This window comes from Oncorhynchus masou, chromosome 23 (genome assembly GCF_036934945.1).
Source record: "Oncorhynchus masou masou isolate Uvic2021 chromosome 23, UVic_Omas_1.1, whole genome shotgun sequence".
NCBI lineage: Eukaryota > Metazoa > Chordata > Actinopteri > Salmoniformes > Salmonidae > Oncorhynchus > Oncorhynchus masou.
The window spans coordinates 21410648-21422649 of NC_088234.1; the positions used below are offsets into that span (position 1 = coordinate 21410648).

Sequence of the window (12002 nt, forward strand, 5' to 3'; positions counted from 1 at the left end):
GTTCCACCGAGCCACTTAGTTATCACTTTTTCCTCATGGCAAGGTGCTCCATCATGCTGGAAAAGGCATGTTCGTCACCAAGCTGTTCCTGGATGGTTGGGAGAAGTTGCTCTCCGAGGATGTGTTGGTACATTCTTTATTAATGGCTATGTTCTTAGGCAAAATTGTGAGTGAGTCCACTCCCTTGGCTGAGAAGCAACCCCACACATGAATGGTCTCGGGATGCTTTACAGTTGGCATGACAAATGACTGATGGTAGCACTCACCTTGTCTTCTCCGGACAAGCTTTTTTCCGGATGCCCCAAACAATCGGTACGGGGATTCATCAGAGAAAATGACATTAACCCAGTCTTCAGCAGTCCAATCCCTGTACCTTTTGCAGAAAATCAGTCTGTCCCTGATGTTTTACCTGGAGAGAAGTGGCTTCTTTGCTGCCCTTCTTGACACCAGGCCATCCTCCAAAAGTCTTTGCCTCACTGTGCGTGCAGGCGCACTCACACCTACCTGCTGCCATTCCTGAGCAAGCTCTGTACTGGTGGTGCCCCGATCCCGCAGCTGAATCAACCTTAGGAGATGGTCCTGGCTCTTGCTGGACTTTCTTGGGCGCCCTGAAGCCTTCTTCACAACAATTGAACCGATCTTCTTGAAGTTCTTGATGATCAGATAAATGGTTGATTTAGGTGCAATCTTACTGGCAGCAATATCCTTGCCTGTGAAGCCCTTTTTGTGCAAAGCGATGATGGCGGCATGTGTTTTCTTGCAGGTAACCATGGCTGACAGAGGAAGAACAATGATTCCAAGCACCACCCTCCTTTTGAACAATCAGCATGACAGAGTGATCTCCAGCCATGTCCTCGTCAACACTCACACCTGTGTTAACGAGAGAATCACTGACATGTTGTCAGCTGGTCCTTTTGTGGCAGGGCTGAAATGCAGTGGAAATGTTTTTTTGGGGGGGATTCAGTTCATTTGCATGGCAAAGAGGGACTTTGTAATTAATTGCAATTCATCTGATCACTCTTCATAACATACAAACTGAGGCAGCAGACTTTGTGGAAATTAATATTTGTGTCATTCTCAAAACTTCTGGTCACGACTGTATATGGAATTACAGTCCAATTAGATGATTAATGTGTGATAACTATATTTTGTATATCTTTTGTTTATGCTTTTATTCCTTTTCATTTCATTTTCTTTGACACGTAGGAAGTGATAGAGCCATAAATAAGTTCCCCATACAACCATCAGTTAGTGCCGCTCATTTGGGAAGAATTGTAATTATATATTCTGTGAGTGTGTGTGTGTTGTTACCTTCTGCCTAAGTTACTGCCTAGATCTACCAGCCTGGGCGACCTGACCACGGGTTTGGAAAGGCGATCCCCAACCTAGACATCCGCTGCCCATTCTGGTGGTGGACTGCTCCACTGGCAGAAAGCCTACCAGGGTAAACCACCAGAGGGGGACCACAACGGCGGTCAACATCCAGGACATCCTCAGGCTGTTCTTGTGGTGGTTTACAGCTTTCAGAAACCCTACCAGGGTAAACCACCAGAGGGGGACCGCAACGATGATCCACAACCAGGACATCCCGTGGTCATTTTTATGGTGGTGTGCAACTTGCAGGATAATTTTAAGATTGAAACCACCAGAGGGGGACTGTCATGACTCTTCTTCTTCGGTGCGGATCATAGGCGCCAGATCACCTCGGCACAGGGCTGACAGATAGCCAGACCCCCCCCACCCTTCTCTCCCACCAGAGAGGAAGGGGGGAAGTTGGGCTGGTTTTATGACTTAACGACCAGTGGTAAACGTTCTCTCTCTTGCCTTTGCAGTATTGAGAATGGCATGTCTGAGTGTTACAACAGAGAGAGAGAGAGATGTTGCCAAAACTTTAACATAAAAAGATTGGACATTGAAATAATATTTTTAACATAAAGAATGTGAGAAATGGTTGGTGGGGATTGAAACAATAATCATGTCATGTCATTTAGCATTTTGTGATGTCATTATGGATGGTATAACAAGATAGCTGTAACTCTGAAAGTAGACATGTCCGAGTTTCCAGATTTATATCTTAATGTTGTAAAACATATGATTAAATATGAAACTATTTGTGATTAGATAGCAATGTGAATTTAGCTTTATAAATGTGAATGGTTTTTCATATAAACTTTGCCAAGTCAGTAACCACGCCCACATGAGCACAGACATTGTGGCAATGTGATGGACCTGCTCTCCAAGGCAAGTGCTTAAAAGGACTCGCTGAAGAATTAACATGTTAGACCAAAACATGCTGGGTTGCTGCCGGTGTGTAAAGTGGTCCTAGCTGTACCATGAATAATCAACCATTGAAACCAAAGAACGTGAGGATCATCCACACATTGAAATGGTTAGAATCTCTACAGACCAGTATACGTGCAGCGCGAGCTGAATACGTTGAAATGGTTGCAATTATAGATATATAGACTAGACAGCGTGGAGCGGTGGCTACATGGCTGACAAATGGTTTAAAACTACCAGACCAGAATTTTATTAAATTTAACCTTGATTTTACTAGGCAAGTCAGTTAAGAACAAATTCTTATTTACAATGACAGCCTACCAGGAACTGCCTTGTTCAAGGGCAGAATGACAGATTTTTACCTTGTCAGCTCAGGGATTTGATGGAGCAACCTTTTGGTTACTGGCCCAATACTCTAATCACTAGGCTACCTGCCGCGCCAGAAGAGGGTAAGACTCTTAAACTCTCGAGTGAAGAAGATAAAGATGACATCGGAACATCCAGTCTGCAGCTGTTTAAGTAATTTAGTCTAGTAAACTCGATCAAAGACCACCGCGTGGGTAACATTTGAAGGATTCAGTCTAACGAAGGCGAGAGAGGAAGTGCATTTCCCTCTCACCCCCATGTGGTATATATGAAGGATTCAATCAAACAAACACTCTGAGACAAAGAAGCCTACCACAACTACAAATTACATTGTGACCTCTGGTGGACTTACCAGAGACTTCTGTCGAACTACCGCCCATAGACGGACCGGGTGATTTCAACAGAGAGACAACAAAGACACACACATGTAAATATTTGTGTTGCAATTATCTTCTGAATGAGTGGTTGTTCATGTGCAAAGTATTCATTCTCGTGAGCATAGCTTCCATATGCATGTACCAGCACTCTCTGTCTCTCCCGCTCTTTCTTTCCCCAACCCTTTCATTGTGTAACAAGCCGTCATATTGGGTTAGTCCACTAGGGACTTTTCATTGCATCATGTTAGTAATATAACCTGTACTGTGTGTGTGTTTATGTAATTCTGTATGATTGTTTAGTTAGTTAGTAAATAAATAATTGAGCCAAATTGTGTATCACTGAATCATCATTTAGGCTATGCTTTGTGCAGATTTATGAAGTCAACAACATTCAGAATGAGACTGATATGAGGTAATAATAATTAATAATTGACTGTTATTGATGTAAGAGATATTTATATCTTTAGAGTTTAAGTCGGGAGATAGTAACTAGTTAAATAACTTTTCCCATTGTGCCCCAAGTTAGATAATGAGTTAATTGTTACATGATTAATTTAATCACATAATAATTAAACATAGTTAATTGATTTGATAAAATAACAGTCATCACATCAATGATAGTCACGTCACGACAGTAGGTGTGTCCAAACTTTTGACTGGTACTGTATAAATATATATATTGGAAGACACTAAAAACATTGAGTAGAAAAATGTGTTTCCAATTTTGTTTCTTCTCACTAAGAATGTCTACATGTTGTGTGGTGCTCTTTAGCCAATGTATCTACTCAAGTGAAAGTAACCAAGTCTGACATTGAAGGTAAGACATTAGAAAATGTGGTCTCTAAAAAAAATGACATGAAATGTTAAAAATATTCTAAACGTGTTATCTTATCCTCACACGGGGCTCCACATGGAGGTACAGTATTGTAAATGATATGTCTTGAGAGTCAAACAGAATTTCTGAACTACATAACATTTGTTCTGGTTGTTATCATTATTATCCTGATAGTAACAAATATTTTCCTGACAATCTTGCGGAGGAGAGCACTGCAAGAATGTACGTAGTGTGCTAAAGTTTATCTTTAAAAAACATGTATTTAAGCTTTATTTAACAAGAAAGGGTACATTGAGATTTGAAATCTCTTATTTTCAAGAGCGTCCTGGCCAAGATAGACAGCACAGTCATTACACAATTACAGACAGCAAACATGAAAAGCTACAATAATCTAGTAAAAACCATAGAATTCACAAGAGTATAACAAAATCATAAAACAGCAAATTTAAAACATTGACAGGTCAGGGAATCAGTCTCAAAATCCTTCATCAGTGACTTAAAAACACCAATTGGGACAAGTTCTTCCAGGTTAAATGTATTTTGTAAGGTGTTTCAAGACGATGGCGCAGAGTACATAAAAGCCCTTTTACCAAATTCAGTTCGGATAACTGGAACAGTTAGCAGGATAAAGTCCTGCGGACGAAGAGAGTATCCACCACATTACTGAACAATAAAAATGCCCAAATAAAATGGTAGTAAAAGCTAAATGGCTTTGTAAATAAAAGTATACCAGTGACTGAGCCTATGAGTGACTAGAGAAGGCCAGCCAACCCTGGTATACAAAGTGCAGTGGTGAGTAAGGGTTTTGCAGTTTCAAATAAATCTCAAAGCGCCATGGTAAAGGGTGTCAATTGATCTCAAACACTGAGCAGGAGAATTCATATATAAAAGTAGCTGATACTAGCCTTCTGGCTTCAGAAGAAAAACAGGCCTTATTCCTAAAATAAAGTCCCAACTTCAGCTTCAATGTTTTTGTAAGTTGAATATGCAATTTAAAAGAGGCCGTCATCAATTAAAATTCCAAGATATTTAAATGAGGTTACAGTCTCAATCTCATTGCCCTGACAGGTAGTATTAAGTGAAAGGTTCAGCGGTCTATTTCTTTCTTTAGAAAACACCATTAGTTTAGTTTTGTCAGTATTGAGGATAAGCTTCAATTGACACAAGGCATGTTGAACCATATAAAAAGCAGTTTGCAAGTTCTGGAAAGCTTTTGTGAGAGACTTTGTCATGCCTTATACAAAATATATGATATATGAATGCCATATATTAATAGCATGAATTAATATTATATCATGTAAGAATGGTAAACAATAATTTACAAAAAGTATATGTTTTGTTTTTTAATTAAGGGTGACCAAGCACACTTCACCCACAGTCCAAGTGAGTAATTTAGTAATTGTGGATGAAGGATGTATCTCTCTGTCTTTATTTTAGAATCTGAACATGAACACAGAAAATTACGCTGCACTGAGCTTCTCAATGAACAGATCTGAGCGTGGAAGAGGGAGAGGGCAGGGTGGAGACATTTCTGAGAAGCACATTGTGTATGCTCCCTTAAAGCAACAGCTGTGAAATAGTCTTGTTTGAATATATTAACCCATCATACTTTATCCACTGTAGAATTGTCAGTATTGACTAAAAATGTGCATATTATTTCAGTAAAGATGATTTCATTTATTGAAAATTTGAACAGCAATATCTGCATCTTCAACGTGTGGAAAAGGATGACGAGCACTGAAACATTTGAAAAGACAGTAAATCCCATTTGCATTTGTGACAGCTAAAGGACTGAGAAACTGAATCATTGAATTAACCTATTTCCTGTTGAGGTAGATGATGAAGAAGATGGTCAGACAGCAGAGGAGAACTCCAGTTCTTATGATGGAGAAGAGGACAAGTATCCTCATATCCGCTTCAGTCGCCACTTGAATATCACCACAAAGAATGTCATGTTTTCTATTATATAGTAGAGATTATTACAGTGTAATAGTTTGTATTTTATTTTGCCTTTATTTGATCAGGTAAGTCATTGGGAACACATTGTGTTTTACAATAACTACCTGTATAACTACAGTAAATGTAATGTTTAAGTAATTTTAACAAAGAAGCATAAGCGGTTTACCTTGAAAGTCCAGCATGGTCCCATTCCCAAAGAGTATCTCCCCACATAAGGCCACAGCACAGTAGTAAGTCCCAGCATCAGAAAGGTTTAGGTTCCTCTTGGGGAGGTTGTAGACACATCTCTGTGTAGGAGACCCAGCATCAGGGCTCTCCTCACACTGATCACTCCTGTCTCCATGGGTGTAAATGATTCCTGGATGGGATTCTCCTGAGCCACGTCTGAACCAATAGACACTGTGTTCTCCTGCACAGGTCTCAGTGTGTATTGTACAGTTCAGAGTCACAGAGTCTCCTGGCTGGACTGACTCAGACACAGGCTGATCTACAACTGTCTTGCTGTTGGAGCCTGAATCTGAAAATTGGGTTTAAATATGTCAGCAAATCTGTGTTAACTATCTATAACTTCCCGTAGCAAGTGTTCTTACTCATTGAGAGAATCATCTGAATGAGAGAACACCTGACATTAACTGTTTTCTTTTTTTTATTCTCAGGATTTCTAATTACTACACTTTCTACAAATTCAGACTTTGTCTGAAAATATTTAAGGATTACTGAAATATTTTTTGCTCAGTACTGTACCTTTTATATAGAGGAAGGTTCCTTTTCCAAATTCCAACACATTTGAGTGTGCGCTCCCACAGTAGTACAAGGCTGAATCCAAGCTATTTATGTCTGAGATGCTGAGGTGATTTATTCCTTGGCCGCTTTGCACTGAATATCGAGGGTTACCCTTGAATTCATGGTAAAATGTAGGAGCCTCGTCATACCTATAGACTGTTGAGATGACCTGAGGTTTTTCTCCCAAGGGTTGCTTGTACCAAGAGAAATGCATGGCCATGTTGCCTTCATAGAAGCACTGCAAAGTCACTGTGTCCCCAACATTGGCTGACATGAGACCACTCGACTGTTGTATGGCTGAGGGCTCAGTCCCAACTAGTGCATGAGCTACAACAAAATAAAATACAACATCTTACACAAATGTATAAACTGTTAAATATACATTAAAACACAATATTGGAATGCCTCAAAGTGTCAATTAAAATAAATTGTATCATTGTATCATTGTACTCACTGTACTCACTGATGAAGGCAATCGCTAAACGTGGCTGAGTAAAAAAAAATATATAGGAACTGAATATGCAAACATAATGAAAGTAAAAACATACCCATCACACCAAGAAGCAAAAATGTGTACAGTTGTGCGAACATCTTAATAGCTGTCATCTTGTGTCTTGAGTGGAAAAATCTACCTCTGTAGAACAATATTTCTCAAATGAGGTTATTTAGTTTCTGAGACGCATTGAATAGTCTGCAGTATCTTATTTAGCATTTCAGCAGATTACAGGGTTTCCACAGTGAGCAGCGAGGATATTCTAAAGATAAACTGAGTGCTCCTGTGGTGATTTGACCTAACCCAGATTACAAGAGACCGGATGGACAGAGCTGAGCATCCTGTTGGGCTGGTCCTGTGTTTATCTTCTTTGATATATGCTTTCGAATTTAATGCAGCAAAGGTCAGAATTTCACTTTTTCAATGAAGAACTAAGTTTAGCAAAATCCTGGCCTTAATTTTCTGAGGACAGATATTGTTGTCTTAACAACCCACTCCCCTTTAAGGACTGGGGAATGGCCAAGGCCTTTTACGCCTTGAGAAGGCCCAAGGATTTATAAAGTAATTGTTGTATAATTTAAATATCAATGTCGTTTTACATTTCTATTTCATCTTTTCAATAATATCTCAATGATATTCTGATTATATTGTTCTTTTCAATGACTTTCTGATTTAATCTCTTCAGGTTGCATTTAAAAGGAAAGGGTTAAGACTGAGGAGATAAAATATCCAAACAGAATTTTTCTTTGGTGGTCTCTGAGGAGAAAAGTAGCTAGATAGCTCATCATTGGCTAGGCCCTCAGAAGCTCGATAGAAGGCATCTGCCATTCAACCGTGTTAGAGCAGAATTTTGGAGTGACAGTAGAATCAACCAATCACATTTTGACTTGTAATGGGTGGGATCATTTTGACAAAAACTTATGGAAACTCCCGCCATTCTCAAAGGCCGACAAGTCACCACGCAATAGCGAGCAGTAGTTTTTCCACAGTCTAAGCTATCTAGTTTTTTTGTAGGCTACTGTGCGGTGGCTGCTGTAGAATTTGTTATTGAAGATGATGTTGATGCTAATTTGTTAAAGTGAACCCTTTTTCAGATTAATTAAGTTTCAACAAAAAGTTGTTTCAAATGATCATCAACTGGTGAGTGGAATTGTTTTTATGTTGCAGTTCGCTTGCTGTTGCTAGCTATCTGTTTGAAAATAATGTGTTATGCATGTGTAACATTGTTGTATTTAACCTTTAGATCACTGGTTAGTGTGTGTGATTAATATGATAACGATGTTTGCAATGGGAAGTAATAGTTGTACATTTCGATTGGTAAATGTTTATGCTCATGGTTGAGTTTTGGTGATCTTATGATTGAGACCTACTGGCTTATTATGTCCTAATGAATGGACTGCTTATTCTATAACATCATGATGTGTGTGACTGCTGTCTTTCTATCAGTCTGTGTGTTTTACAGAAAGTGCACTCTCCTCCTGGTATTGCGGTCGCTGTCCTTTCAGCATCATGAGCCTGTGAAACTCACATCCTTTGATGTGTCACTGTTTTCTCTTTGGGTGATAGTGTGATAGTGATGGTGTTAGGCTACCATGCAGTAGGTTGTGTGAGCAATGTGGTTGTTGTTATTGTTGGTAACATTAGTGCAGGTTCTGTGTCAGTTTTTCTAGATTTTTGTTTTGAGTTCAGTACAACTTTTTGGAAGATTTTCCCCCCTCTGATGGGCTCGGTCCAGTAGCCACGGTTTGCCACTGCCTTCAGTGAGGTATACTATGCGTGAATCACAAGCCACTGCTCCTGCCAATCGCAAGATATTACAGTTAAACAAACAATTCAGAAAATAGAGCATGTTGGGAAATATTACATATTGTTCTATGTAGAACCCACCTTGCTTTCCAAAGAATCCTTCTTGCCTTCCAAAGAATCATCAAAGAACCCTTTCTTCAAAAACCAGGTTCTTAGGATAATAAAGGTTCTAGCTATAGTCTTTAGTTACAAAGAACCCTTGTCTTTCAAAAATAGTTATTCTAATCAAAATGGTTCTTGTTAGAATTCTATTCCTCCACAATGAACCCTTTTGAAAATGCTTTTTCTAAGAGTTTAGAATAAATAAACTCATACGTTGAGGGTGTCTGTCTTACAGTGAGAACAGATTTAGACCCAGACCCTTTTAAAATTCTGTTACTTTAAAATGGACAAAATATGTTTGACCAACTGGTCTGTTGAAAAACGTTTGAAAAATGTATGAGTATTTACAATTTTGGGAACCTCAATGATGATAATGTCACGCCCTGGTCTTAGTATTTTGTGTTTTCTTTATCTATTTGGTCAGGCCAGGGTGTGACATGGGTTTTTGTATGTGGTGTGTTTTGTCTTGTGTTTTTTTTTTACAGGTATTGGGATTGTAGCTTAGTGGGGTTTTCTAGGTTAGTCTATGGCTGTCTGAAGTGGTTCTCAATCAGAGGCAGGTGTTTATCGTTGTCTCTGATTGGGAACCATATTTAGGCAGCCATATTCTTTGAGTGTTTCGTGGGTGATTGTCATTGTTCCTGTTCTGTGTTAGTTTACACCAGTATAGGCTGTTTTCGGTTTTCACATTACGTTTGTTGTTTTTTTTGTATTTGATTCGTGTTTCCATTGTTTTCATTAAACATGAATCACAATAGCCACGCCGCATTTTGGTCCGACTCTCTTTCACCTATAGAAAACCGTTACAGAATCACCCACCACAACAGGACCAAGCGGCGTGACAACAGGCAACAGCAACAGCGGCGCAATGAGGATTGGACATGGGACGATATATTGGATGGCAAGGGTTGCTACACATGGGAGGAGATCTTGGCGGGAAGGGATCGCCTTCCATGGGAACAGGTGGAGGCAGCGAGGAGAGCAGAGGCAGCCGGAGAGAGGAGCCGGCGATATGAGGGAACACGGTTGGCAAGGAAGCCCGGGAATCAGCCCCAAACATTTCTTGGGGGGGGCTCACAGGGAGTATGGCGACGCTAGGTAGGAGACCTACGCCAACTTCCTGTGCTTACCGGGGGGCTAAAGAGACCGGGCAGGCACCGTGTTATGCTGTGGTGCGCACGGTGTCCCCAGTGCGGGTGCATAGCCCGGTGCGGTACATTCCAGCTCCGCGTATCGGCCGGGCTAGAGTGAGCGTCGAGCCAAATGCCATGAAGCCGGCTCTATGCATCTGGTCCCCAGTGCGTCTCCTTGGGCCGGCTTACATGGCACCAGCCTTGCGCACGGTGTCCCCGGTTCACCTGCATAGCCCAGTGTGGGCTATTCCACCTCGCCGCACTGGCAGGGCGACCGGGAGTATTCAACCAGGTTAGGTTGGGCAGGCTCGGTGCTCAAGAGCTCCAGTGCGCCTGCACGGTCCGGTCTACCCAGTACCACCTCAACGCACCAGCCCTCCGGTGGCAGCTCCCCGCACCAGGCTTCCTGTGCGTGTCCTCGGCCCAGTACCACCAGTGCCAGCAACACGCATCAGGCCTACAGAGCCTTCCTCCTCTACAGCGCTGCCGTAGTCTCCCGCCTGTTTAGCGCTGCCAGAGCCTTCCTGCTCTACAGCGCTGCCGGAGTCTCCCACCTGTTCAGCGCTGCCAGAGCCTTCCTCCTCTCCAGCGCTGCCGGAGTCTCCCGCCTGTTTAGCGCTGCCAGAGCCTTCCGCCTCTACAGCGCTGCCGAGTCTCCCGCCTGTTCAGAGCTGCCAGTCTGCAAGGAGCAGCCTGAGCTGCTAGTCTACAAGGAGCTGCCAGTCTGCAAGGAGCTGCCAGTCTGCATGGAGCAGCCAGAGCTGCCAGTCTGCATGGAGCTGCCAGAGCTGCCAGTCTGCATGGAGCAGCCAGTCTGTAAGGAGCTGCCAGTCTGCAAGGAGCTGCCAGTCTGCAAGGAACTGCCAGAGCTGCCAGTCTGCATGGAGCAGCCAGAGCTGCCAGTCTGCATGGAGCTGCCAGAGCTGCCAGTCTGCATGGAGCAGCCAGTCTGTAAGGAGCTGCCAGTCTGCAAGGAGCTGCCAGTCTGCAAGGAACTGCCAGAGCTGCCAGTCTGCATGGAGCAGCCAGAGCTGCCAGTCTGCAAGAAGCCGCCAGAGCTGCCAGTCTGCAAGAAGCCGCCACAGCCGCCAGTCCGCCTGGAGCAGCCAGAGCCATCAGTCAGCATGGAGCAGCCAGAACCGTCAGTCAACATGGAGCAGCCAGAGCCGTCAGTCAGCATGGAGCAGCCAGAGCCGCCAGTCAGCATGGAGCAGCCAGAAACGCCAGTCAGCATAGAGCAGCCAGAGCCGCCAGTCAGCATAGAGCAGCCAGAGCCGCCAGTCAGCATGGAGCAGCCAGAGCCGCCAGTCAGCATGGAGCAGCCAGAGCCGTCAGTCTGCCAGGATCCGCCAGCCAGCCAGACTCTTCCAGATCCGCCAGTCAGCCAGGATCTGCCAGAACCGCCAGCCAGCCAGGATCTGCCAGAGCCAACTACCTGCCTGAGCTTCCTCTCGGTGCTGAGCTTCCTCTCAGTGCTGAGCTTCCTCTCAGTCCCGAGCTGCCCCTCAGTCCCAAGCTGCCCCTCAGTCCCGAGCTACCCCTCAGTCCCGAGCTACCCCTCACTCCCGAGTTGCCCCTCAGTCCAGTGGGGTCCTTGGTGAGGACTACTAGGGCAAGGTCGGCGGCGAGGGTCGCCTATCTAAGGACGCAAGGAAGATGGACTAAGACTTTGTTAGAGTGGGATCCACGTCCCGCGCCGGAGCCGCCACCGTGGACAGACGCCCACCCGGACCCTCCCCTATGGGTTTTGGTGTGCGGCCGGGAGTCCGCACCTTGGGGGGGGGGTTCTGTCACGCCCTGGTCTTAGTATTTTGTGTTTTCTTTATCTATTTGGTCAGGCCAGGGTGTGACATGGTATTTTGTATGTG

The 12002-nt window shown here is 43.3% G+C and overlaps 1 protein-coding gene across 1 annotated transcript; it reads right to left on the bottom strand.

Annotated features, from left to right (window-relative positions):
- Nucleotides 1-5874: 5874 nt before the first annotated feature.
- Nucleotides 5875-7331, bottom strand: LOC135510553 (immunoglobulin alpha-2 heavy chain-like). The gene is made up of 3 exons (XM_064931569.1): nt 7149-7331; nt 6562-6927; nt 5875-6334 (listed from the first exon to the last, which is right to left on the bottom strand). The coding sequence occupies exons 1-3, from the start codon at nt 7204-7206 to the stop codon at nt 5958-5960; spliced, it is 801 nt and encodes a 266-aa protein (XP_064787641.1). The 5' UTR covers nt 7207-7331; the 3' UTR covers nt 5875-5957.
- Between the last annotated feature and the right edge of the window lie 4671 nt (nt 7332-12002).